General features: G+C 39.1%; 1 protein-coding gene across 7 annotated transcripts in view; it reads right to left on the reverse strand.

The window, feature by feature from the left end:
* Window positions 1-22747, reverse strand: part of ppfia2 (PTPRF interacting protein alpha 2) — a 262245-nt gene that overhangs the window by 87470 nt on the left and 152028 nt on the right. For all 7 annotated transcript variants that reach the window (XM_017709122.2, XM_017709119.2, XM_017709121.2 and 4 more), the window contains 3 exons: window positions 14182-14283; window positions 7049-7213; window positions 1290-1364 (listed from right to left, as the gene is read on the reverse strand). In XM_017709122.2, coding sequence (XP_017564611.1) covers window positions 1290-1364; window positions 7049-7213; window positions 14182-14283 — 342 coding nt within the window. The remainder of the gene's footprint in view (window positions 1-1289; window positions 1365-7048; window positions 7214-14181; window positions 14284-22747) is intronic.

The raw sequence follows: 22747 nt of genomic DNA on the forward strand, positions 1-22747 counted from the left end.
TATCATGGTTTGGGCTGCATCTTGGCCAGGGCGGCTTGCCATCATTGATGGAACAATGAATTCTGAATTATATAAGAGAAAATGTCAGGACATCTGTCCATGAACTGAATCTCAAGAGAAGGTGGGTCATGCAGCAAGACAACGACCCTAAGCACACAAGTCGTTCTACCAAAGTTTTTTGGAATGGCCAAGTCAAAGTCCTGACCTTAATCCCTTCGAAATGTTGTGGAAAGACCTGAAGCAAGCAGTTAATGTGAGGAAACCCACCAACATCCCATAGTTGAAGCTGTTCTGTATGGGAAAAATGGGCTAAAATTCCTCCAAGCCGGTGTGCAGGACTGATCAACAGTTACCTGAAATGTTTAGGTGCAGTTGTTGCTGCACAGGGGGGGTCACACCAGATACAGAAAGCAAAGGTTCACATACTTTTGCCACTCACAAATATGTAATATTGGATCATTTTCCTTAATAAACAAATGACCAAGTATAATATTTTTGTGTCATCTGTTTAACTGGGTTCTCTTTATCTACTTTTAGGACTTCTGATAAATCTGATGGTTTTAGGTCATATTTATGCAGAAATATAGAAAATTCTAAAGGGTTCACTAACTTTCAAGCACCACTAATTTTCTTCAGTGAGTGAAAAATCAGCCCTAAAGGATCAAACATTGCACACACACACACCCCTTTCCCTCATTCTCTCCATTCTTTTCTCTCTTTTCTTTCCCTCTTTTCCATCACTCTATTTCTCCTCTTTTTTCTTTTTCTGTTTCTCCCATATCCAGAATCATTTAACCTGCAATTGAATAATCCTCTCTCACAGGAGCATCAAAACAGAGCCACACGCACACATATACATACAAACACACATAAAAAAAACACATACACACTGCCACACACAAACACAAATACTGTTGTTGGACAGGACTTTGTGTGTGTGTGTGTGTGTGTGTGTGTGTGTGTGTGTGTGTGTGTGTGTGTGTGTGCATGTGTGTGGGAGGTTGGCTGGAGTTCAGCAGGCTATGATTGACACCTCAGCTGGCTGCAGTGTTAACACACCATCACACCCATCACCTTACACACCAGTGACAGTGACCTTGACTGAGGTCTCTCTCTCTCTCTCTCTCTCTCTCTCTCTCTCTCTCTCCTTTGTCTCTGTTTCTTATGTTTCTCTGTCATATTTTTATGACAGAGAAATATAAACACTGTTTATTTTTAAAGTACACATATATACAAAGAGATAGGATAAGTGACTTCAACATGTAGCTCATCATCTCATTGGTTCTTACCTCCTGATTGGCAGCAGTTAGCTCCTCCTCCAAGGCAGAGACTCGTTCCAGTGAAACACGCAATCTCTCTCTGACCTGAGGGGACAGGAAAATCAATTTACTGATGCAGAAAAAGTTTCACACTGTATATAAATTCTTTAAGCATTAGAACATAAATACCAAAGACATTTTTGTCTATTGCAATTTATACACTCATTTTCAAGTCTTTAAATCTGTTATTTTCAACCTACTGAGCCGCAGCTGGACATTCTGGAGCAAACTTCATGTATCTCTGCCTGGACTTTACTATCACATACACATGCAAATACCAAACGCATGGCACAACATGACACCGCTGACCATCAACAAACAAACAACCTTAACAAAACAAAAGGTCCAGCAGCGGTTCTGCAACAAAATACACTGTCTGGCCAAAAAAAGGTCACACAATCTAATATTTTGTTGGACCACCTTTAGCTTTGATTACGGCATCCATTCGCTGTGGCATCATTTCCACAAGCTTCTGCAATGTCACAACACTTATTTCTGTCCAGGATCTGCCCAAGATCTTGTATTGATGATGGGATATTTGGACCACTGCAAATAGTCTGCAAATGGTCTTCCCCAGCACATCCCAAAGATTCAGGTCAGGATGGAGTTCAGGTCTGGGCTCTGTGGTGGCCAATCCATGAGTGAAAATGATGTCTCATGCTTCCTGAACCATTCTTTCACAATTAGAGCCCGATGAATCCTGGCATTGTCCTCTTGGAATATGCCCGTGCCATCAGGTAAGAAAAAATTCATTGATGGAATAACCTGGTCGTTCAGTATATTCAGGTAGTAACATTGCTGAACCTAGACCTGACCAACTGCAGCAACCCCAGATCATAGCACTGCCCCCAGGCTTGTACGGTAAGAACTAGGCATGATGGGTGCATCACTTCAGCTGCCTCTCTTCTTACCCTGATGCTTTTTAATAATGCGTTGGACAGTTCTTAACCTGATTTTAGTAGTTTCAGCAATCTCCTTAGATGTTTTCTCTGCTTGATGCATGCCAATAATTTGGCACTTCTGAAACAGATTAATATCTTTTTCATGACCACAGGATGTGTCTTTCCACATGGTTGTTTAACAAATGAGAAGCTACTCACTGCATCAATTAGGGTTAAATAACTTGTTACCAGCTGAAACATAATCACCCATGCAGTAATTATCCAATGGGAGGCTCTTACATATTTGCTTAGTTGCCTCTGTAATTTTCAATCTGTCCATTTATTTATGTTTTTGTGAGTAGGTTGACATATTGGATAAATTAATATTGGTCAGGACTGTTTATATTGTATTGTTATAGTATAGTATAGTACAGTACAGTATTGTAAGTTTTTATTAAACTTAAACTTGTAACTAAGTTACAAATAAATCTTAAACTGAAACTTTGCTTGTTTGCAAAAATGTATTTCAGAGCCACTTGGAAATTGTATGCTTTCAGTGTATTGTGCTTATGATAATTTTAATAGACATCAGTGTCAGACTAATTAATGGTATTCTATTAAAAGACTGGTTTACCAAGAGTGACAACAGAGTATTTTCACCTAATATGAGTTAATGAAGCAAGAGTCTTGTTATAAATATGGTAATAGGTCATTAAAATCATAATTAATCTTTTAGTACTTTTACTTTCAATACTTAAATATATTTGAAGGCAAATACCTTTGTACTTTTACTCAAGCGGAGGTCTAAAGGGAGGACTTCTACTTTTACTGGAGTAATATTTTACCTTGGGTACCTTGGGTCTACTATAACTCAAGTACATGATTTGTGTACTTTGTCCACCACTGCGAATCAAGCTTGTCTATCTGGCAGTCTGATGGATGAGTCTGGATTTGGCGAATGCCAGGACTGTAAAGTTTAGTTGAGTAGGGATAATGCTATGTGGTTGTTTTTCAGGGGTTGGTCTAGGCCCCTTAATTTCAGTGAAGGGAAATCTTAATGCTTCAGGAAACCAAGACATTTTGGACAACTGTAGGCTTCCAACTTGTGGGATCAGTGAGTTTGAAGTGGAAGAACTTGTCTGGCCTGCACAAAGCCCTGACCTCAACCCTAGCAAACACCTTTGGGATGAACTAGAATGGAGATTGCAAGCCAGATCCTCCTGTCTGACCTCAAAAATGCTCTTCTGGATGAATGGGCAAAAATTCCCATTGGTACACTCAAAATGTTGTACAAAGCTTGACAGGGGAGTGGACGCTGTTTTAACTGTAGGGAGGAACAACTTCATATTACTGCTTATGAATTTAGAATGGGATGTTATAACAACTCCTGTAGGTGTAATATGTTGGTGTCTACTTTTGGCCTTACAGTGTATCTGTGTTCAGCTGAAAGCACTCTTAGCTAAACAGCAGTCGTACGATCTGCTGTAAAGTCTGTTTTCCTGCAGTAATCGTCAGCCTCTGTTAAGGGTTCAGTGTGTGTGAAGAGGGCCATTCCTCTGAGGATGAGGGGATTTATGAGATGCTCTCACATTTGTCACTGCAGAGACAGAGAAAACAGGACAGAACCTGCGCTGTAAAATCACAGGGCTGAAAAGAGTAATTTCTCTTCCTCTTTCCATCATTCCTTCTCTCTCTTATCCTTGTTCTGTCTCTCTCTGTCTGCCTTTCCTTCTCTTTTGTATCTCTTTACCTCTTTCCCTCCTTGTCTCCTTTCTTCTCTCTCCTTTTCTTTCTCTGCCCTCTCTCTTTTCTCTGTGTTTCACCTGTCTTTCTCTTTCTCTCCCTCTATTCTTGTTCTCTGTTTTGATCCTACCCTTCGTTTTTCATCCTCACTGACCCTTTTTATCCCTTGACACACCATTTTCTTTCTCACAAAAATCTTTTAACTAGAGAACTTGAACCTTGAATATCAATGACAAGGTAGCAGTATTAAATGCACTCTCTCTCACTGTCTCTCTCTAGGTGTGAAGCCATCGGATCCAGAGAATTGGACTTCCTGTCTTGACAGTCATCCGCTGCTGGGCAGCAGATAGCCACTGAAGCCCCGCCACTATGAGTCATTGGGCTTTTATTTGCACCTCCACTCCCAACACAGACGCCTCATAAATGGCCCTGTCTGCAGGACGCTATAGAATGGATTACTGCTGGAGTAATAGCCACCGAGGGGATGCAGCTATCAATCTACAGGCCACAGCAAGAACAACAGACAACAGGAACGAACAGTTTTACTCTAAGAGAGCTTCAACACTTACCAGCTAAAACACTAAAACAACACTGCTCAAGAAATGGAGAGAACAGTTATTCACAAAAAGTAACTGGCTGATCAGTAATGAAACTGGTAATCTCAGATAATATAGGTGCTTGATGATATCAGAATCATTTCAGTATTGGCAGCTCAATGCATAATTAAAAAAACTGGCAAAAGGCTACCCTACCCTAAAAGCTAGCCAATGATGGGTATTGTTGGTATTTGCGACTCATCTCAGTGACATAATAAGTGCATGGTTCTCGTAACTGGTAGCACTGTTTAGTGAGTTGGTGGCAGGAACGCTATCAGGATGCTGAGGAAGGCCATGTCCCAGAACAAGTCTGTGCTTAATGTGTGAGTTCAATAATTATACTGTGAATTATATGAGCACCATCCAAACTTTTTCTATTCTGAACAAAACTGCACATTGAACAGATGATTCGATTTGACTGATATTTGATGACATATTTGTTATACTCTAAAAGAGTGAAATGCGTAGGTGATGTTGGGCTAAAGATTTTGCACTTTATTCATTCTACAGCATTTATAATTCTATACTAATCCAGGTACATTTAGTCTTCTACATTTTATGCAAAGGCAGGTATGTACATGAAACATACTGGATATCAGCATCAGCCCACAGTTCCCATACTGGTGCAACCTCATTGGACACATCATTAAAAATATACAGGATTAGATATATTTATACATGAAAAGTTTTCATACTGCTCAACTTCACTATCTTTCAAGATGGTAATTAGAAGTCTGTCCATGAGCATATATGTCTATAAAAACAGAGCATGTTTCTCCGTTTAAGATATCTGCTCTATTGATTCAGCTTAAGAAAGACAATTACCAAGCATGACTTATTTGTGCAATTTATTTTCAGATTTCAGTAAATTAATTAAAACGTGAAACTGATGTTATCCTGCATGACATGTTATGATATGTTTTGTTTTTGCATTTGCCTTTGGTTAAATTTTTGCTGACTTTCATTGGTGACATCATCTCACTCCACCAATCACTGTTGTCTCTGGTGTTGGCATAACCAAGCTGACCCTATTCACTGTGTCACAGTAACCAGAACATTTTGGCAAACATAACACGGATTAGATTGTCTCCTGCTTCATATGTGATGCTAGCATTGTCCAAGCCCAACCAGCCCAAAACCACATCAAGCTTTGAGCCTGAACTCAATCTGAGCCTGATAAAATTCTGTCCAAAACTGAAAAATAACATGATATATAGAAATGTATTGTCATAAATATAAACATTAGTTTATAAAATAATCAGATGTCCAAAATAAAGTTAAATTCTGTTTTAATGAATTTATTCCAAATGGTTTTAAGTCTGGATAAACCTTCTACAATGTGCTTTTCTCACACTGCATGGAGCTGATATAGGATGTAGGCTGATATAGGATGCATGTTACATATAACACATTGAACACATAACAAAAACTATTTTTTAACATAAACACCCTTTTGGTTGTACTAAACTGTAGGTTACCCCTAGGTATTGGTTTTATTCTTGCACTGCCAGTTTCTCACATGCAGGCCTCTTGGTCCACAAGAACATGAGTTTGTGACTCCAGCCAGCCAGATTAAAACCGTTTTAGGGAATGTGCTCAGAGGAACAATAAAGAAGAAATCTGTACAGAGTGAAATCTGCTAAAAGTCTGAGGTGGGCTATGAGAATGGCAACATGGAATTTGAACTCTTCCCAACTCCAAAACATACTTGAAAAATAATTCCCAAACCCGACTGAAACTGACAGACTGAGCAGTTTGGTCCCACTGGGTCCAAATATCTTATGCTTTAGCTAACATCTCCAAAAGAAGCTCAGACTGTTGCACATATCAGAGCAGGATGTAAAAGAGCTTATAAAGTTTCAGCTCCTGAATGATGACTGTCCATTCCCCTTTCACATTTCCTAAACAGACAGTACATTGCTCAAGTAGATCTGCCCTTTTTGAGGAGCAAAAAATCTGTCACTTGAAAGCATTCTGCTCATATGTTCGTTTCTGTCATGTTGCAAACAACATGATATTCTTAAAGAATGTCTGGTATGCTCCAGTTTGCTTAAAAAACGGCTCCTTAATATTTTGCATTTTCATGTAGTGTAGTTGTATCACATTTAGTGCATAAACACATGTATCTGTCACATGTCATTCTGTCACATTTATAACATTTAATACTGAAACATTTCTTCCATTAACATGTAATGCTGTAACATTCATTTTGGTAAAATGTTATTCCATTATATGTAATAGCATTACATGTAAAATGTAATACTATAACATTTTGTTAATATATAATATATTCAGTCCCATTATGTAATTATTATGGAATACATTAAATATGTAATTCTGAAGTGTGTAATACCATAACATTCAGCTCTGTAACAATTCCATAACATGTAATATCATAGCATTAAGTTCTGTAATGGGATTCTGCTCCTGTAAACAATTCCTCTATATATAATCTCATAACAGTCCATTTTGAAATATGGAAATCTGTACAGCTGTGTTTAAAACTCACCTTTTCATCCAGGGCCTTGTGGTGCTCAAACAGGGACTTTAGTGCTTTGAGGACCTCCACCTCACTGGACACTCCTGAGGGAGACTGGGCCTGACGCTTCACCACTGTCATACGGAGTGACCGCTCATGCCTCGATACTAAACACTCCAAATGCTCCAGAAGCAGCTGAAGAACACACAAAAGAAGATATGTTTTTCATTATTATTGTCTTCACGGTTTTCATTGTCCATAGCAGAAATACAGTCATTGCAAAGATCATGAATCTTTTCTTAAAATATAAAATAAGTTAACATTTATTTTGGACTATTTCATTGGTCCATTCACCATGAAATGTTCCAACAATGCAAAGAGCAGCAAGGGTTTTCAGATGGTGTAAAAAACTAAACAAAGATGAAGTTACGAGGTTTTCTTATAAAAGCAGTGATTCCCTACAACACCCAAACATCACTTTGAAACCATGCAAACTGTTAACCATAGTAATGCATCAGTAGGTCAGTTAGGTGTCAAGTGTCAGCTTCCTCAAGGACACGCCTTATTTCAAACCTGATTAAATAGAGACAAATAAAAATGAATGAGGTACTTTATCCAGTCTTTTAACGTGCACCTCATTCTGGGAGGAAAATATGTTCAATATAACTACATTAGCCATGACCAAATCTATTATGAAACTCTAAACAATAAAGCACTCACAACAAATTGAAACCCCTTGGATCTGGCACAAAGGAGATTATGGTAATATGGTTACTGCTGGGAATGGGACATGGCATACCAAATCAGTTACGCTCCACAGTCCCCAGGACAGGGATGAGAAACTACAGGAACATCTAGCCGAAGGTGAGGAGAATTCACAAAAGAAGCAGTCAATACAGAGAAAACTGTAACGCTGCAGGAAAAAAAAAGTTTTGCTTGCTCTTTTCAAACTCTATTTCTAACTAGTCATAATATTCTAAGTTTATTTATATTTTTGTCATTTTGTGGAAAGCATCTTTACAAACATCAAGGGCATTAATTCTCAACTAACGTAGGTCTTTAGTAGAGGTTGTGAAACAAAGAAAGTAATTGGTTTATTCATTCTTACTAAGAAACACAAAACAAAATTCAACAAAACAGAAAAAATAAGCACTCTGGAAAAGAAACATAAAACAAAGGGTAAGAAAAACAAGAAAAAATGACTTTTCAAAGAGTAAAATGAGCACAAGGGCTATATCAGTATCCAGCTAACTAAATATAACCAGATGAACCTTAAAATCTTAATCAGGGGGTCTGTCCCTCCCGAACCCCCTTTTAATCTGCATCATGAGTGGAGCAAGCATGAAGCAAAGCATATTGGAGGGAATCATGATACAACATTATAAAAACCAAAGGCAGTAATGCAATCCTTAATGAGCTTAACCTCAAAGTCAGACTCCTTGTAGAGACCATAAGCAAGGAAGAGGTAGAGGTAGAGTTACAGTTGGAACTAAATAGCTGTTGTTTTTGCCATATGTCTTCACTACAATGCTAATAGTGTGCACTACATCTGCATCTTGGCTCCTCTTGGCTCCATTATACCATCTTGTATCAAGCTGGGATGTAATGTCCAGTCTGTATATATCATTTGGATGCACAACCCCATTCCCAAAATGTTGGGACGCTGTGCAAAATGTATATATAAACAGAATGCAATGATGTGCAAATAATTTAAACCCCATATTTAATTGAAAATTGTACAAAGACAAGATATCAAATATTGAAACTGAGAAATTTTTATTGTTTTTTGCAAAATATATGCCCATTTTAAATGTTATGCCAACGACATGTTTCAAAAAAGTTTATGGTAGGGGCATGTTTACCACTGTGGTGTATCACCTCTACTTTTAACAATACGCCATAAGCATTTGGGAACTGAGGACAGCAACTGCTATCGTTGAAAGTGAAATGTTTTCCCATCTTGCTTGATATAAAATTTCAGCTGCTTAACAGTTCAGGGCAAAATGTTTTCAATGGGTGGCAGTGCTGGACTAGTGGCAGGCCAGTTTAGCACTCAGACTTTTACTACAGAGCCACGCTGTTGTAATACATGCAGAAGGTGGTTTGACATTGTCTTGCTGAAATAAATAAGGTCTTTCCTGAAAAAGATGTCATGGATGACCTTGTATCTCTAAAATGTTACCTTTACAGATGAATAAAAAAATATATACTTTACTTTTCATGTAAACCAGTGGAACCAGACTTTTTTCCAAGCCACTTTGGGCCTTTCATCATGAAAGTTACACAAAATGAAAAGTCCAACAGGCATTTTCAGATCACGTCAAAAAATAAAAAAACAACAAAAATGGAGATGCACGGTTTTGTCCCAACAATAGCATATGTTACTCCAAAACCTCTATATATCCTTCATTAACAGTGCCTTTAAAACTGTGCAAGTCACCCAAGCAATGTGCAATAATGCACACATCATACCATCAGGGATGCTGGCTTTTGAACTGTGCACTTAAAACAAGCTGGATGGTTTTCCTCTTTCCCTCAGTCCATTTTAAATGAGCTTGGACCCAGAGAAAGTGGCAGTGTTTCTGGATCCTGTTTATACATAATTTGTTCTTTGCCTGGTTGAATTTGAACTTGTATTTGGGGATGCAGCGTGGAACTGTGAGAAATTTTATTATTTTTCAGCAGTGTTCCTGAACCCATGTAGTGTTTTCCACTACACAATCATGTCTATTTTTAACACAGTGCCAAAACTACTATTTCTTAGACATCAGCTAATAGATGTCTGAGTAATGGAGAGAGCCCAGAGAGAGCTATAGGCCGCATGCTGCCATAGATGGCTATGGCATTGCCAGACCTTGAACCTGCAATCTCCCAATAACGTCCACTCCCCAACCAGCAAATTTTTTGTACCACGTTTTTTGGACTCCCCAACAGCTGCTGTAACTAAAGCCCATAATCCACAATCACCATGGAACACTGGGTTATGGCTGCCTGGCAAACATTAGCTAGCACACACCAATTGTTTGGAATGATGCACAAACCTGTGTGTGGTTGTTGAGAGTCTATAACCCAGTGTAGAAAATGACATTATTTTGCAGAGCATTATGGTCCTTGGTAAAGAATTTTGGTTATAGCTTATCATTATTCTTAAATAATAATAATTACTATTATTCTAAACTTTATTTAGTAAAGAAATGTGGTAAAGAGCCTGATTTGTCTGCCTATGGCCAAAAACAATTGGTTACTATCATGAAAATCAGAGAGAAAGTAATGCTAAGAGGATTCGCCTTAGTATGAGTGGGAGAGGGGTTTTAGGCTCTATGAGAAATAGCCTCACTACCTCTCTGGAGAGATATCAGTGGCTAGTGTAGAGAAAGTCAAAGACCTTGTAAATGTCACAGCAGTTCTATCTGACCTGGTACAAAGCCATTACAGAACACATTGGAAGAATACTAATTCCATGAAGACTAGGCCCAGAGGTTGTGTTTTGTCTATGAAACTGGGCGGAGAAAGTAGATGTGGAGGCTGATACAAATCTTTGCCTAAGGTTTTGAATGCTCCTTCAGTTTTAATTGGCAGCTGGCCAGTTTATCAGATTCAGCTTACTGTTAAAGTGGCCTGGGGAACTTTGTAGGGGATTAAATAGGAGGTAACATTTCATTAGACACCATCATTTTCATTAATTTAACACACACTGTATTAATCACTTTTGCATGCATGCCTTATCTGTGAAAAACAGACCAATAGCTTACATGTGGACAAAAAAAGCTTCATGTATATGTATAAAGGCATTTTTTGTGTGTACAGATCCATCTAGATGATCCACTAGATCATGCACGGTACCCAGAGCTTCCGTTTTCCCATGCATCTAGTTTGCTATGTATGCAATAATGTCCTAATACAAACATTTTCTTTTCTTTTAACTATTGTATTTCTAACTTTTAGATGCACTTTGCATATCCATCTGTAGTGTAGCTGACTCTATAATACTAATCTTGAGGTTACGGCAAAATATATTAACTTAGCATGACTGCAGAGTAAGAAAACGCATTAAATGTTGGTCATATGGGTAAATAAAAAAAGTACTAGTGAGTCTGTGATATTAGTAGTAAGACGTATGAAGCTGTGGTGGGACAATATTCATTTACACACACACACACACACACACACACACACACACACACACACACACACACACACACATTTTCTAAGCCGCTTATCCTCCTGAGTCACAGTGGTGCTAGACTTTATCCCAGCCCTCATTGGGTAGAAGGCAGGAAATGCCCAATATTCATTTACTAATAATTTATGTAGATTTTATTTATTAATAATTCATTATAATCTGATATATAATCAGAGAATACAAGTTTACATGTTTATGTTAAGTGATACTTTTTTAATCCCACAAACAGGGAAATTCCACCTCCGCATTTAACCCATCCATAAAGTGAAACGCCACATACACACTAGTTAATACACACACACTAGGGGGCAGTGAGCACACTTGCCCGAAGCGGAGGGCAGCCCTATCCACGGTGCCCGGGGAGCAATTGGGGGTTAGGTGTCTTGCTCAAGGACATCTCAGCCATGAACTGTCAGCACTGGGGACCGAACCGGCAACCTTCCGGTCACAAGGCCAGTTCCCTAACCTCCAGCCCACAACTGGAGGTAGTATTTTGTAGTATTATGGATAAACATTTGACGCTTATGCTGTCATTGTAGGAACATTCCTGTCTTCGTCATTGTGGTCCAGTCAATGACATTCTTGTTAGCAACCTAGGAAAGTGTTAAAGCTGTAGATAATGTGCTTTATTATGTGTTACTTATATAAGAAGAGCAATGTTAAAGTGGAAATTCTGCAAAAAATCTAATGTACAGAATTTTACCCTTCACTCAGTCTTTTATGGTTTAGGCATGCATTTAGCACGATGCTAACTGGTAGAGTATATGCTTCCATTTCTTGTTATGTATATTAGCCTCATAGCTAAAACCAAAGAAGCATCTTCAGACACAAAATATCTTAGCTGAGCAATGATATCTGAGGTAATTTGACTTTTGACTAACTTTTCATAGTATTCGATATTCGATTACATCATGAAGAACACCTCGCTGCCATTCTGGAAGGCAAGCTGCAAACATCTGGGGTTCAGTTCGGGCTAAAGTTCATGTAAGGTAGGCCTTGCTTTACATAGTTCAGGTCCTCTCTCTTCTCCTGCCTGTGCTGCTCACTGTTAAACACTTTCATCTTGTTAAACCACCGCTTTGCTCTCATCCTCTGCTTGCTTTCCCTCTTGTCTCATTAGAGTCTCCTCTCTCCTCTCTGCAGCTTTGATACTGTCGGGCATCTTCAAATATCTAGCTTTAATATCCTCCATTTCATCATGGCCTCTCTGAGAGCTCGGCTGTGGGAATCAGTGGTTAATTGAATTGTGGCTGAAAGGTTTGGGCGGTGGGTTCTATTAGCTGCCTGGCGCACCAAAGCCCTGAAGGGAACACTGAAGGCCTAGAGGTGAAAATTATGTGAGAAGCAACACTCCCCCTCTCTCTCGCTCTCTTTCTGTCATTGTCTCTCTCTCTTTCCCTTTCTCTCCCTCCTGAGATCGGATGTGAGAAACTTGTCAGCAGCTCTGGATCCGTCTTGACAGACGAAGTTTGACATGAGTTCAGGCATCTCGGATTTTGTGGAAAATGTAGCATATTGTCTGTTTTTAGCAAGTCATTATTACAGGATGAATTCCTTTCACTCATCCACCAGTACATTCACACACTGTAATGTCACTCTATAAGACAAAACTTTTCAAAGTTTTTACACAGTCACGATCTGACCAGCTCATGCAAGTTAGTGCTTAGCAACGCAAGTCAGGAACACTTGAAAAGCTTCCATTTCAGCAACGTCCTCTGGGCAGCTGAGAATTTATAAGGACAATATTTGCCATAAAAATGCATTAGTATATTGTGATGTGTTGATCTGAAGGTGGAGATCCAACTGCATTTATTATGGAGTAAAAGAAATGGTCATAATAATATTCAATAAAGTGTGCGTTCATTTTTTTTTGTTTATGTGTTGAGATCTTGATTTGATCTTACTGAAATATGTCACTTCTTGTATACAACTATGGTGGAAGTTTGCAATGCACTTCAAAAACTACAGAGAAGCTACAGAGAAACTATATAGAGATAACTATAGAGGAAATTCAAAATTTGAAGGTAACATACACCTTTGAGTTTTTCTAAAAGTAACTAAGATTAATTTGTTTAACCAACTTAGATTTCTTTGCTCATCCAACATTAGTCTGACAATAAAACATAACATTATATATAAATATATATATATATATATATATATATATATATATATATATATATATATATATATGCTGGAAGCCACTATAATTCACACAGGTATCATACACTAGTTCAACATTTAGCATTTAGGTTGGCTGATGTTGTTGTCTCTGCATACATATTCTGCTGCAAGAACATTGCTTGAGTGTGCTGTAACAGGGCTAGCCATGCTGTAGTCAGACCGGCTCCAATTTGCGCTGTGCTAAATGAAAAAATGCAGACTGGACTCATCATACTTCAGTCTGAGTGGTGTGCAGAGCAGGTAAAACCTCAGCCCAGAACAGTCTTCTTGTTGTAGGAGGTTTAACTAAGCAAAGTACATGTTTGATGTTTTTTTAAAAATGTATTTATTGGTTATCAGAGTTCATGTTCATGGCATACACAAAAGCATAGTACCCCCCAAAAAAAAACAGTTTATCACTAGTTTACCATCATCAACACTACACATAATACTCAGATGACACATGTGGGTTCACTGGTTGCACTGGATAGTAAGTATAATGGTTATCGTTGTGTTGTAGACATAAATTAGTATTAGCAAGTCATTCTGCAAGGCCCTCTTTCACATCAAAACACTCTGAAGGACTTTGTTTACATCTCAACCATAGAATTATGCAAGACTTTCATTACTGAAATTTCTGAATTCTGAATTATTCCAAGGTAATCAAACTGATGTGAATCATGGAAAGATCTGATTAGTGATTAAACTATTGTGAGGTCAGATATTTACATCTTTAAACCCACAACGTCTTATCACCACAATAAAAATTTGCAATGTGTATAGAGTGTATTGTTCCAAGACAGGCGTCTCCACTCACCCTGGTGTTATTCCTCTCAGCCTTCAGTTCTGATATCTCCTCCTCTTTTTCCAGAAGCTGCTCTCGGCAGGCGTTCAGCTCCTTTGTCAGGGCCGCAAACTCCTACAGAACCCAAAAATAAGTATTTTAGCGTCAAGCTAACACTGAGATGGGGTGCTTATTTTAGCAGGGTGCAAAACTTTGACACAGGACCGAGACTGTCACCACCCAGAGCTCTGTGGCACACACTTCATACACTGTTCTTTCTAGTGTGCATAAAAGCTAAGCCCTTTAGCTAGCACAACACTGCATTGTATTCTCTATCTACTGATTGTTCTGACAGACGGATACGGTTTAGGCTGACCACAGGAAACTCTTGGCCAATGCACAACAGCTTCAAGTTAACTAACAAAACACAGCGTTTATTAACAAATTCCAGTGTTCTTCAAAAATGCCATTGTTTTGCAACAGATACCATCATTTTGCAATTTATTCCAATAGTTTTCACCCAACACCATTATTCTACACCAAATACCATCATTCTCCATCTAACATGAATACTGTCAACTCATCAAACACATAAATCCAAAACCATCATTCTCAATGCCATCAGGCATCCTTCATTCTCTTCCAAATATCATCACTCGCCACCAAACATCATTCTCAAACAAACATCATTCTCCATTAAACACCACCATTTTCAAGCAATCACTGATATTCTCCAATAAGCATAATCATTCTCCACCAAATACTATTACAGGTTTCAAGAAACACCATCATTGTTATGCTGATGTTCAGCTTGAATAATCTAGCAAAAATAATTTACAGGTCAAATGAAAAAGCACAAATGAGGGAGACCACTCAAGAGACTCTTAACAACCTCACACAGGTACGACACGCCAGTTCAACATTTACGTTTCAGCTGTAAGAGCACTAAGTGAGAGCGCAGAAGCAGTATTACTGCAACATCTTGATAGTTTTATATTTCTTAAACTAACCTGGCTAATTTTGAAAGAAAAAAAAAAAAACGCCAATGCTACTGAATGAAGAGTCGTTTTGGAGCTGAAAGAGCCGAGTCGGTTCTTAATGGTGAGCTCAGCCAATTAATGGACTCACTGAAACAAGTTAGAATGGCCATCATTATTTGTTGCAGTCTGCAGGCTGCTTTCCACTGCATTTTAATTTCAAACAGCCAAGACGTCACAATAAAAGACAGTAGCTTAAATTGCTGACATAGGGTGTAAGGCAATGGAAAAAAGACCCTTTAATAACACAAAGGAAAAGCAAAGAAAAGGAAAAGGCCTGCATACACTTTTATGAAATGGGAATGAGGGAAAGACCATCCACAGGACAGGAATGGTTTCCAGTGGAAATAAGACATACCATTTGATTCTTGCATTCTGTGCTTAATTTACTCTACAGTAAAGTACTGCATCATATCTCTTATCCAGTAGCCAAAAAAGTGAGAAAGGCAGCTCTTCCTACTTAGCATTATTTGATTAAATATCATTTTCTAAATATAAGTTTTGATTTTCAAGAGGCTGGTTTCAGGTTGTAAAATAAGTACATATTAATACATATCATTTTTTTAAATGGATTAAAGGTGTTTACTTCACTATGGGACCCGCATGAACAGGCTACAATGATGTGGTAAAGGTTTGACGCTGAATGTTTTGAGGCTTCACAGTGCGATAGCCAAATGTTTTCCAGCCAGTTCCTGTGTGTGTACTGCTTGTTAATGTCTACTGTGGCCAAACCAGCAGAGGAGAGAAAAAAGTTTATCCATTGTGAGAGTTACACAGTTGGAATAAACTGTGGAGTCATTTTTCAATTCAGTGCCACCTGCCAAAAAACAACACTAACCACCCCACACACACACATGCACAGAAATGCTCAGCTTCTCCTACACAGACAACTATAGTCCTGTACACACATAAACACACAAACAAATTGCCTGTTCTCTGCTGTCTTCAACACACACACACACACACACACACACACACACACACACACACACAAATGGCCTGCTCCCTCTCTCAGCAGATGGATAATTGATAGAGGCTGATTTAAATGCCATGGAGTCACAGCCAGGCCAATTACAGCAGCAGGTCCGGCCTGGATGATCCAAATGATCCAGCATGTTCCTCTCTGTGCCCCAGGGCAGGCAGATTGGCCTTACCTCTGCATTTTACACCCTTATCAATCCACACAAGCAAACTCCAGCGAACAAACTCCAGCAGTGCTACGTTAGCTTCAAACATACTTTACAGTTTATATCCACAGCATTTGCCTTTATTAACTTGTGTTCTATGCTGGCTTAAAAAGGTCAAAATGCTACAAGCTACAAAGCCAAACAACACAAAAGTACATAAGAACACAAAATTCATGCCAAAAAAAGGACACTCAAGTTCCTTCATGGAGATGGTACTTCAATAGAAGGTCATCTCATCTGAGAGTAAAGATTAGCTTTGGAGTGGAATTCCCCTGATTTTTCAAAATTCCTGCATAATTACATAGATAAGAATTAAACAAAGTCATTCGGAGTGGTTTAATGCCTCTAAAAGCTCCCTTACAGAAAGTTTCTACATGAAATTGTTGCAAATATACTGTGTGATGCCTCAGCGTTTTATCAAAGTTTTACCACTATTTTCTGTTGTTTATATGTATGTTGTCCTCTGGTTCCTATCACCACCACTGTAAATAAATCTGAGTCAGTAAGTTTCTCTACAATGAACCACTTCACATCAAACCAAAGTGAATGACTATGTAAATTTGGAAAAATTAGTAGAACTACCCTTTAAGCTGTGTCTGCATGCCTAAATCACACTATTGCTTCAAGTCATGACTAGTTGTTAAGTAGTTTCAATTAGCAGGGATGTAGAATCATATCTGAATCATATTGGTACTGACAGATATTCACTTTAATAAAAACAGCAGTATTAGACAAACATTTATATTTTATAACCAGTATTTCAAACTGATATATAATGATGTATTTATTGAACTCACACAACCCTTGGCTACTGCACTAAAAATATCATTCAATTATATCTATTATATCTATCTATTAATTTATTAATTTCACTACATGGGTGATTCTCTACAAATAAAGAGTTGCATTTCTCCAACGCATAGTCCCAATTACTACATATTGGTGGAACTTGGAACTCAAACAGACAGGCTAATATACACTGATCAAAAAAATAAAGGGAACACTTAAAGTAAATCAAATAAATAAAAAATAAATAAAACATTAAGTAAATCAAACTTCTGTGAAATCAAACTGTCCACTTAGGAAGCAACACTGATTGACAATCTATTTCACAGCTGTTGTGTAAATGGAATAGACAACAGGTGGAAATTATTGGCGATTACCAAGACACACTCAATAAAGAAGTGGTTCTGCAGGTGGGGACCACAGACCACTTCTCAGTACCTTTCTGCTTTCTGGCTGATGTTTTGGTCACTTTTGAATGTTGGTGAGGCTTCCACACTCGTGGTAGCATGAGACGGACTCCACACAAGTGGCTCAAGTAGTACAGCTCATCCAGGATGGCACATCAATGTGAGCTGTGGCAAGAAGGTTTGCTGTGTCTGTCAGCGTAGTGTCCAGAGGCTGGAGGCGCTACCAGGAGACAGGCCAGTACACCAGGAGACGTGGAGGAGGCCGTAGGAGGGCAACAACCCAGCAGCAGGACCACTACCTCCGCCTTTATGCAAGGAGTAGCAGGAGGAGCACTGCCAGAGCCCTGCAAAATGACCTCCAGCAGGCCACGGTTAGAAACCAATTCCATGAGGATGGTATGAGGGCCCGACATCCACAGATGGGGGTTGTGCTCACAGCCCAACACCGTGCTGGACACTTGGCATTTGCCAGAGAACACCAGGATTGGCAAATTCGCCACTAGTGCCCTGTGCTCTTCACAGATGAAAGCAGGTTCACACTGAGCACATGTGACAGACGTGACAGAGTCTGGAGTCCTTCAGCATGACCGGTTTGGCAGTGGGTCAGTAATGGTGTGGGGTGGCATTTCTTTGGAGGGCCGCACAGCCCTCCATGTCCTCGCCAGAGGTAGCCTTACCGAGATGAGATCCTCAGACCCCTTGTGACACCATATGCTGGTGCGGTTGGCCCTGGGTTCCTCCTAATGCAGGACAATGCTAGACCTCATGTGGCTGGAGTGTGTCAGCAGTTCCTGCAAGATGAAGTCATTGAAGCTATGGACTGGCCCGCCTGTTCCCCAGACCAGAATCCGATTGAGCACATCTGGGACATCATGTCCACAAATGTGTGGATTTCACATTTCACTCCATGTTTATAGATATAAGCAATCAAATACACAAGTTGATTTGTGACCATAATAACTGGTGGAGTAGAAGCTTCCATTACTAGTTAGCTACATTAGCTTCATAGCTCCAGTGCAAAAGTAAAGAAGCTAACCTTGGCTAATCATCTTGGCTTTGACATGTATTTAGAGTAAGGGAGAAAACTGTGAATTTAATTTTTCACTGAATGATTCCTTCAAGCAAGGTGCCTTCAGAGGGTGTGGGGGTGGGATTGACGGGATTTAAAATTAAACCTTCAGTTTTGTCAGGTGATAATAAATGAAATATCTCTTGAGGAGAGCAAGGTGCAGCTAGTGAATGCAGGGTCAGCCAAACCCAAACCACACACATATACGCACACTCAGACAAGAGTGTGTCCCAAGACCTTTGAGTGACAGACAGGGTTGGTGTTGGGATTTAATACAGCAGGAACTAAGAACTCAATAAGGAAGCTCTTGGGCACTCTGTGGGCAAACTTACTCTTGGCTGCAGTCAGGACATCCTCTCTCGAGAGGAAGAAATGGGACCAGGTAAAGCTTATGGCAACAGATAGAATCCTGCAATAACACTACTATTGATCTGAGCTTTGCTGGGCTAGCTTAATTATTGTCGAGTAATTGGACAGGGATCACTGTACCTGAGTACCCTGAAGTCCATAATGGATCTGGAGAAGAGACCACAAGTGTTTATTCCACTGCAATAACACACCCAAGCTAACTCGTGCAGGGCTTCATAATCAGATGCTGAGAGCTTGGGCCTTCAGATTATTCTCTAACAAACACCATTATTCTCCACCAAACACCATCATTCTCAACAAAACACCATCATTCTCCAACACATACCATTATTCTCCACCAAACACAACTATTCTCCAAAAAACACCATCACTCTCCAACAAACACCATCATTCCAAACACCACCATTCTTCAACAAACACCATCACTGGCTACCAAACAGCATCATTCTCCAACAAACAGCATTGTTCTTCACCAAATGCCATCATTCTCAAACAAACATCACCATTCTACAACAAATACCATCATTCTCCAACAAACATCAATCTCTTCAAAAGAGATTTTTTCCACTGAACAACACAATTCTCCAAAAACACTCTATCTACTTTAACTCACTTCTTCTTTATTTTTCAGTTAGTAGTTTCCCAGTATCCTACATATTATCCTATTATTATTATTGCCTATTATTGCCAGAGGTCAAAAGATCACATTATGCTAGCTCACAGTGATGTGGCTCTATTCTCCCCAGGAGTAATGTAGAGGACACAGGAAGCCAGAGCAGCCAGGGTGTTTCATTAGGGTGTAGGAGGGCCTCGCTACATGTATTGACTTTTCCCTCCTGCAGTCCGAAGCTTATTACCCAGCTCCATCGCCATGCTGCCTGTACTGCCTGAGGCCCGAGGCTGTCTGCAAATCAACCAGCATCGTCAGCCCTGATGCAACACACATGCTCACCAGTCCCTTCACACACTTCACACGGGCGCACTGCGCTGGGAATGTAAAGGAAAAACACAGTTAATAGCTTTATGTGTGCTAAAGCAAACAAGAGGAAAGATTTGGCCATTTTGGGATTGTATTACTAGTCCTAAGACCATTAAACAGTTATCAGTTCAGAGGTCACTTGATAGCTAAAGAGTGAAGTAAGATATAATAAACCTAAGCCAGTGAAATGATATGCTTGCCTCCACAAACTTTATCTGAGTTCTGTATCTGTATTAGTACCATGCTTTGCTCTCCACAGACATACTGTAGATATGTAAGTAAAAATTAATTACTACATTCGTCCTGGAATTCCTGTCAGCACCTCTGCTCTAAAGCACTTCTTTAATGCTTTAAGAAGCCTACAGTTCTTACCATCATTTTAGAATTATTACTGAGGCCCCTAGAATTTTCACTGTGGTTCTCGAATTCTGATTATTGTTCTAGAATTCTTACAGTGGTTCTGGAATTCTAACTGTGGTGCTAGAATTCTACTTACTGTGGTTATCTATTTCTAGATGTTCTATTGTGATTTCTTTTTGAGGCTCTTTTTTACTCTGGTTCTAGAATACTTACTGTGATTGTAGAATTCATATAATGGTTCTGGAAATCTTACAGTAGTTCGGGAATTCCAACTGTAATTTTTGAATGGTCCCATATTTCATTCAGAATAGAACACAGAACACATATCAGATGTTGAAAGTAAGACATTTAACCATTTCATGAAAAACATTAACTCATTTAGAACTTAATGGAAGCAATGCATGTCAAAAAGTTGGCACAGGGGTAACAAAAGGCTGGAAAAGTAAGAGGTACATAGAGATGCATGTTAAGCTGCATCATGCAAAGAAGAAGCCATATGTCAACACAATCCAGAAACACTGCCGTCTTCTCTGGGCCAAAGCTCATTTAAAACGGACTGAGGCAAAATGGAAAACTGTGGTCAGATGATTCAAACTTCATTTTTGGAAAGCACGGATGTGGTGTCCTGTGAACTTAAGAGGAGAGGGACCATCCAGCTTGTTAGCAGCACACAGTTCAAAAGCCTGCATCTTTAATGGTGTAGGGTTGCATTAGTGCCTATGGTGTGGGCAGCTTACCCATCTGATATGGCACTCTGAAAGCTGAACAGTATATAGAGGTTTTAGAATAACATATGCTGCCATGCAGAAAACGTCTCTTTCAGGGAAGGCCTTGAATATTTCAGCAAGACAGTGCTAAACCACATACTGCATCCATCATAACAGCATGGCTTCACAGAAGAAGGGTCTGGGTGCTGAACTGCCTGCAGTCCAGGCTTTTCACCCATAGAAAACATTTGGTGCATCATGAAAAAAAAAAATCCGGCAAAGAAGACGCAGGACTGTTGAGCAGCTAGAATCCTACATCAGACAAGCATGGGACAACATTCCATCTCCCAAAACTCCAGTCTCCTCACTTCCCAGACATTTAGATACTGCGGTTAAAAGAAGAGGGGATGCTACACAGGTAGACGTGGACCTGTCTCGACTTTTTTAAGATGCGTTGCTGCCATCAAGTACTAAATGAGTTAATGTTTTTCATGAAATGGTAAATGTCTCACTTTCAACATCTGATATGTGTTCTATTGTTAATATAATATGGGTCTATGAGATCTGCAAATCATTGGATTCTGTTTTCATTAACATTTATTTACATTTTACACTGCGTCCCAACTTTTTTGGAATTGGGATTGCAGAATCCTTGAGTCATGAGAACTGTTGACTGCTAGCAAACTCCGGATTTACACGTTACTCTGCAGGCGCCAGTCAGAACACTAATTGAAAAGTGTTGATTAGGAGGGAGGTGAGCATGGCGGAGGTGTGAGAGAGAGGCAAAGTGTAATTACAGTGTCTTCTTCAAACTGTAGGATGGAGGAGGAGAGGATACCACCCTTAAACGTCTATTTGAAAGGAACAGCAACAGTCTGGTGTGATTTTTGGCAGATCAGTGGGATTGTTGATCAGTCTAAGATTTGTCATGGAAAAAGAAAAGCCATAGCACAGGGATAGAAGAAAGGGATAGAAGAAAATTTACACAGGTCAATCAGCCAAAACATGTTTGATGTCTGAAGTTTATGTAGTTGTTTTTGCACTAAAGCTACAAGACTAATGTAGCTAACAAGTAATGGAAGCTTATACCTCAGCAATTACTTGGTCATTTGGACTTTAGATTAAATCATTTTGCGTTGAGTGACCCTATACCTTATTTATTTTTATTTTACTAAAACAAATGACTGAACATTCAATTCGGTCACTAACAAAGCAGTCAGGACACTACAGAAACTTTCGGTACTCAAGCTTTTAACAGTTGTACATCCATTAATCATAATATTATTCATTAAAACACATACATTTACTTAATTTACTTAAATGTAAAGAAAATATGTGTCTTGGTAGTGGCAATTTTTAATGATACGTAAATTTGGAACACATTTACCTCAAAACTAGGGACTATAAACACTGACCATGTAGTCAAGAGGGACAGGGAAGCAATCTCACTTCCTGCTCTATGATGGCTAAAATAAGGCTCTGCCCATGGACTAAAACTGTTTCTATAGTGACATGAAACCATAGGACAGCATTTTGTGAATATTTTTTTGTATTTGAAAATTAAACTCCTGGTAAATCTAAATCTTTCAACTTTACTTTGAATGGAAAGTACCTTGTAAATGATGGTTTGTACGCTCACCGGCCACTTGTGTTAACAAGCAACCTGTTCAGTTGCTCGTTAACACAAATAGCTAATCA

This window comes from Pygocentrus nattereri, chromosome 1, assembly GCF_015220715.1.
Source record: "Pygocentrus nattereri isolate fPygNat1 chromosome 1, fPygNat1.pri, whole genome shotgun sequence".
NCBI lineage: Eukaryota > Metazoa > Chordata > Actinopteri > Characiformes > Serrasalmidae > Pygocentrus > Pygocentrus nattereri.